The sequence below is a fragment of the Echinops telfairi genome, unplaced genomic scaffold (genome assembly GCF_000313985.2).
Source record: "Echinops telfairi isolate 266 unplaced genomic scaffold, ASM31398v2 ScPeMD7_7469;HRSCAF=8507_1, whole genome shotgun sequence".
NCBI lineage: Eukaryota > Metazoa > Chordata > Mammalia > Afrosoricida > Tenrecidae > Echinops > Echinops telfairi.
Genome location: NW_022111373.1, coordinates 115,454,128 through 115,460,504, shown reverse-complemented (window position 1 = coordinate 115,460,504; position 6,377 = coordinate 115,454,128). Strand labels below are relative to the sequence as shown.

At 44.1% G+C, this 6,377-nt stretch overlaps 1 protein-coding gene across 1 annotated transcript in view; it reads right to left on the bottom strand.

Annotated features, from left to right (window-relative positions):
• The window catches only part of LOC101662508 (UDP-glucuronosyltransferase 3A2), a 24,493-nt gene that overhangs the window by 9,614 nt on the left and 8,502 nt on the right, over positions 1-6,377 (bottom strand). The window contains exons 3-4 of the mRNA XM_004698358.2: positions 4,680-4,794; positions 424-955 (exon numbers count right to left, since the gene is read on the bottom strand). Coding sequence (XP_004698415.1) covers positions 424-955; positions 4,680-4,794 — 647 coding nt within the window. The remainder of the gene's footprint in view (positions 1-423; positions 956-4,679; positions 4,795-6,377) is intronic.

Here is a 6,377-nt window from a genome sequence, read left to right as displayed (position 1 = left end):
GGGAGGGAGGGGGAAACATAAGAAGCTGCTACCAATGGCTCAAGTAGAAAGAAAATGATTTGAAAATGATGATGGCAACATACATACAAATGTGCTTGACACAATGGATGGATGGATGGATGGATGGATGTGATAAGAGCTGTAAGCGCCCCCCAAAATGATTTTCTAAAGGTACCCCCCCAAAAGAACCATATATGAGTGTCCTGGATTTGTTTCTCTGGTCAACCCAGACTGACACACCCTCCAGTCTTGGGGTGACACAAACAACGCTGATCAGTATACCCGTGAGAGTGGGTGTTTCCCTAGGTACCTCACTTGCCTGCCTCCTTCACACCTAGATTCCCACTGGCCAGAGGCAGCCACCAACCTTCTATCGCCAGGCCCTTGGCATAAAATCCAGTAGGGTACTACGGTTTTACTTACTTGTGGCACGGGTCTAACGGCTTTGGCCATTAGACCTCCAACATACACCGTATTAGGAAGCAGGGGCCTGGCAAAATCAAAGGCAAAGTCAGAGTTAATAAACCATAACTCTGCTTTCCGTACAAGATCAAACAATACTGGTCTCGAGTCTTCTGGGAAATGCTCCCTTATGATGTTGTCATACTGAGAATGGACTTGCCATTGCTTCTTAGAAAAATCAAAGAACTTCACGAGATTCTTCACTCGTCCCCAGAAGTCCATGCGGTCAGTCAGCAGAGAGTAGTATATGGGGACATAAGACACAGGGCTGGGTAAGCCGATGTCCACAGTGTTAAAGGAGGATGGAAGAATAGCTACAAAGGGTTTACCAAGCTTCTCAACGACCAGCAAAGGACAGTAGTCAAAAATCTCCACGACCACCAGGTCAAAGTTCTCGTTCTTTAAGGAATCCGTGATATCCTTCCTTCTTAGCAGATGAGTGCACTGAGTCGCGAGACTCTCTATCAACTTTAAATAATCTTCAAATGTTGATCTGTACAAAATAAAACAAAGGATAAATATTTGTGAGAGGTATGAATGTCACAATACATACATGAACCTGGGGACAGAAAGAATTCCAGAGAAGCAGGAACATATGCTGGCATCAGCCCACTTATTCGACCAACGTCCCACAAATATCCTCTCTTCCAGTCACCCCGGTCTATGTGTCTCTGCTCCTTAGAATGGTCCCGTCCTCCCTCCTTCTCACGTCTCATCCAGATGCGACCCGTTTCTCGATGGCCTTCTGCTCTAGTTGTCTCTCAACATATTAGTCCTCACAGATCTCTCTCTCCTGGGCCCACTCTGTGATGCTCGGTTTAGTTTCCATTACATGCTTACACTCTGACCAATGACCTGCCTGGTTTCCTCAGCCAAACTTGGTGTGCCACTTGAGTCTCAAGCATACCTGCGATTGTCCTTATTTAAAAATCACTTATGTACTCTGCATTGAACTGATCCCCCCACCCAGGAGGCTCTTTGCTGATTCTATTTGAATCCAAACTCTCAGCTAAGATCAAGACTTCCACCTTCCTATGCCCAGAGGTTAAGTCATTTGAAAATAAATAAGCCAATGAAAATCCTGGCTTTGAAGCACATTCCTCTCTTGTTCAACATGACTCACCACTGGCTAGGATATCTAGATGAGAGGATGTGGTAGCTTCCCTGGCTCCTCAGGAGGACTTTTCTCTCTGAGGAAATTTTGGGGATCATTCTGTTCGCAATGATTTCCCGACCTTAAACATCAGTCTGACTAATGGCGCCCACGTGTGCTTCAGAGAAGCGCTGTTGCCTGGGATTTTCAATAGCCGTGGGTTTTTAGAAGTCCATTGCCAAGAGACCTTTCTACATCGGCTCTCTTGGTGGAGTCACACCACCAACCTTTTGGCTGATCGCCAAGGGCTGCATCATTTGCACCACTCTGGAACTTCCCATTATTTAACAGCATTAGAAAGTTAACTGAAGACTAATTTGAAAAAACTATAAGCAGTTTTGCATAATATACATGAAAAATAAGAGGGCAAAAATGAACGACACGAAGACCACTTGTGGTTCTGTGAATTACTTCTCACGGCCCTTCTAGCTATAGTTTGTAAGATCCACTCAATGACTAGATAGGGCTATGCAAGTGTGAGGTCCATGTGGCTGACCAAGGGGACTGGATAGCTTGCTAATATAGAAAACAATGTATAGAGCATCCTTATGGGGGTGGAAACCTGCGAATAAGTTGTATGGAATTCTAACAGGAGAATTGGTCCTTTTTACCATCCCCTTAGGCTGAACGTGGGCCCTCTCCGAGGTGAAAAGAAAGACCTCATTTTCGGTATATCACACCCAGGATTGATGAACTTATAGGGACAGCAAGCAGGATAAGGGGTTCAGGAGATGGGGGCACAGTGGTGGTGGCAAGGGTCAAAGGGCGACGATGTCAAGTAGTCCATGTAGAAAAAGAATGGTTGGAAACTGATTGTGGTAGCAATTGTACAATTCTACTTGAAATGATTAAAATATGGAATGACATCTCCTATGTATTAAATCTAATAAAAAAAGAAAAAACCAGAGGTGGAGCCTGTCCTTTGGACCCAAGCTTCCTGCACTGAACCTTCTCAATCCAGGAAGACGATAGCTGTGACAGCAGAGATGGCGAGAAACACTGGCAGAGAAATGGCAGCAGCCGCGGAAGCAAAGGCAGCAGAGGCCGCAGCCGAGAGGGCAGTGTGGTTCTCAGCCCACAGAGCATGAAAGCTGAGTGTCTTGGAGGAGGAGGCTTGCTGGCGGAATGGAGTACCTCTGAGCATTTATCAGCAGAGCCCAAAGAGCATTGTAACACTTTTTTTAAGTAGGGCAAAGCCCAAAGGATTGGAGGGTCTAGTTATGCCTGTGGGCACTGCTGAGAAGAGGCCATCCTGATCAGAGAAATCTATCCTGAGCATCTCTGATTCTGAATGGTGACCTGTTACTTCCCTAATGAAGCCCATAACGATGAGTATTGCCTGTGAGTTCTGCATGGCCATTGCAGTGAACTACTCACTGCAGTGGAGAGAGTGCTGTGAGAGGGGAGGTTAGGTTTCGGAATGGGTGAGAAGGGTGGTGACTGTACATATTGTCTGACTTCCATCTCATAGGAAATGGTCCTGGGCTGATGCTGATGCTCCCTAAAACGGGAGGCCAGATGCGACCCCCACGTTTTTTATGGCATCATTGCCAACGTAGAAAATAATCCTCTTCCTAGAGCAAAGGTGCAAATCGATGAGGATGCCCTAGACATGGGAAACAGGTACAGAAACTAAGGAAGTCCCAGGGGCATCTGTCTGCACAGAGAAGTAAGAGAACCACTCCAGACACCCGATCACCAGTGCACCACCCCACTAGGGTACCTGAGTTAGAGAAGACTCTGAGGCTAAGAACTTGTTGGCATTACGCCGGTCTTTAGAATCAACTTCCGAGTCCCAAAGTGGGCTGAAATTGGCCCCAGTTTTGTGGCAAACTTTTCATGACACCCAGTGGTTGCCAAATATTTTGGATGATTTCAGTAAGGTGGTATACATTCTCAGATTATAATCCGCCAGTTATAATTATTTTTAAATAGATAAAAATCAAATTTAAGAAGGCACTGTTACTTGTACTCTGTCCCCCAAAATATCAAACTGGGAGACGTTTCGACTGTAACTAACAACACAAGCTGATACAAGCTACCGGTAGGTGTTACATGAGTGATTTAGATCAAACTTAGACAAGAAGGAATGTAATCTTCCAGCTTGAATGAGGAAGAAGACTTTATGGAAAAAACCACATTGGACCAGGAATTCCATTAGTATGTAGAATATCCTCAGGGGAAAAAAACAAAAGGTGTACAGACACTCTGATAGCCAAGAGAGATGGGGATTTGTATCCTTTCATTGTCTAAGGGAATGGAGTTTCCTTTGCAGTCCAGGTAAAAGAGCGTTGGCTGGGCTTCTCCTTGGTGCACCAGGCTAATTGTTTTGTTGTTTGCAAGAACATGAAGTGGTCAAAAGTCCAACCTTTTCAAAACCAGTGCTTCCATCACTAATGAGTTAACGTGAGGAAAAACCAAACCCCCCTGCCATCGAGTTAATTCTGACCCAAGGCAGACTCAAACTCCTTCCTAGGGTTGGCATCACTACAAATCTTCCCAGGAGCGATGGCCTCGTCTTTCTCCCACAGAACAGCTGGTGAACTTGAACTGCCTGCCTTGTGGCTGGCAGCCCAATACTTCATTCACTAGGCCCCCAAGGTTCCTTAATGTGAGAAAAAGAGAGGAAAAAATAAATGGGGGGAGGGGTGGAAGATTCTCTGATGACCCCACCAACCAAAATTGAAAATGCCTGTTTCCATTTCTGTGCTGGAAAATTAGAGACAAAAATTATAAGAAAAGTGCTAACAAAGAAAGCGCAGGGGAATCAAAGCCTCAGTTTCTGCAGAAATGCATTCATGCTAATCATGGAAGAGACAAGAACAGGGAGGCTGCAGAACCTCCACTGACTTTCTGGTCATCTGCACTGGCCGCAGGGGTTGGGAAGGCGATACTTCTATACTCAACTGTCCATCCATCCATCCATCCATCCATCCATCCATCCATCCATCCATCCATCCATGCAATCCTTTGCTTTACCTCACTCAAACATCCATGTATCCATCCATTTGCTTTTATTACTAAAATAATGACTCTCTGGTTCAAGGAATAAGGTAAACATTACCTGCCATTGAAAGCTTCTTCGACAAAGAAATTGAAATAATTCATAAATTCTTCTTGGTAATTTTCAGGTGGAAGCCAGCTGATCACTTGGTAAGGTTTGTTTCCCTTTTTAAAATCTATGAAAATACCAATAAAGAAAAAAAGTTTAATAGCATCATGATACCCAACGGTATTCATTCCCACAATGCCCTCTGTCTTTGGGTGGTGCTTCCCCCACCCACTTTGTTTGGGGTTCAGAGATGAGGACTTGACAATATCTGCCTATCACAATCTACCTTTTACTCTTCAAAAACTCACCTGCACCATATTCGAACATCAAGAGGGCGTTTTCTTCCTCATGCATTATATAAACTGTTAACATGGACTGAGAACCTTCTAGTGATCCCAACACTTTTATTCAGCTTAAATCATGGGAGTGTACACTTCATAGGTGAGAAGACAAAAGCTAGTTCAGTTCAAAGTCATTTGTCACAGTTGAATACAAAGTGGGTGGTAAAGTTTGTATTTCAATACAAGTCTGTTTGAATGTTCCATTTTAGAAAACGTTTCGTTTTTTAGAGTGATACGTGCACATAGTCTTTCTCAGTCAAAGAGCAATAAAAGGCAAAGTAACCGTTCTAGTCCACTGCACCCTGAGCACACCAGATTGGCTTTTGCCCCAGGACAACACTAGTTGCCACCGAATCCCTGAACCATCCCCCTTAGGCTTTGCTTTCCTTTGCGGACTAGTTTATTGTTTGGGTTGTGGGGACATGGGCAGTGCAGCATGCACCAATTCTACACACACCAGTAGAACACTCTGCTTCGCTCAAAGACAATGTTGAAACCAGGAAGCCCCTCAGGACGTGGATAGACTGGGAATCCATCACGCTGGGTGCAATCACGAAAGAACAAATATTATAAGAGACCACTGTTATCAGAGAAAAGCTATACAAAACTAAGATAAAGACTTTCATGCCAAAGAGAAGAGACTTTGGAGACTATCGAGGTCAGGGGGGCAGCAATGGGCTAGACGGAAGAAGACAGATGTGACTTGGGGATAAAAGAAGATAGTGACCCTCAAGAGGGTAAAGTGACAGTCAGAAGGGAGTGAAAGGTAAACTACTGGGGAGGTTGATTTTTAGTCTACAAGGTTGTATAAAAAGTCCAGCTGAAATGTAAACCCCCAACAATAAAAAACCTTGAGAAAGGAAAACCATCGATTCAATGACTTCTCCAGGTACAACTCAGTAACAATGACTGAGCTGTGCAGCCATTTGCATACTTCATTTCTTGAGTTGATTCTCCCCGTTAACATACACCTCATTAGCCCTACGGTTCCTATCTCATCTTTCCAGTTGCTGTTATCCATTTGTCCCCATATAAATACATCTTGAAAGAGCTCCGCGCTCAAGCAGACATTCTTTACTTGTTAAGCTAAACTATGGTCGGTTTTAAGAAGACATCAAGGGAGGTGTCTGATCTAAGGTTTAAAGATGACCTTAGGTCAAAAGTTTGAGTGCTGGATCCCCTGAAATTCTCAATTTATGTTCTATAAAAATAAAATTCTTCTGGAGAATCTTTGATGAAAATATTCTGGAAAATCTTTGATGAAAATATTCAGTAATGGGACATCCCCTTACGGAAGGGTCACAAGGAGGAGACGAGCCAGTCAGGGTGCAGTGCAGCAACAATGAAACATACAACTTTCCTCTAGTTC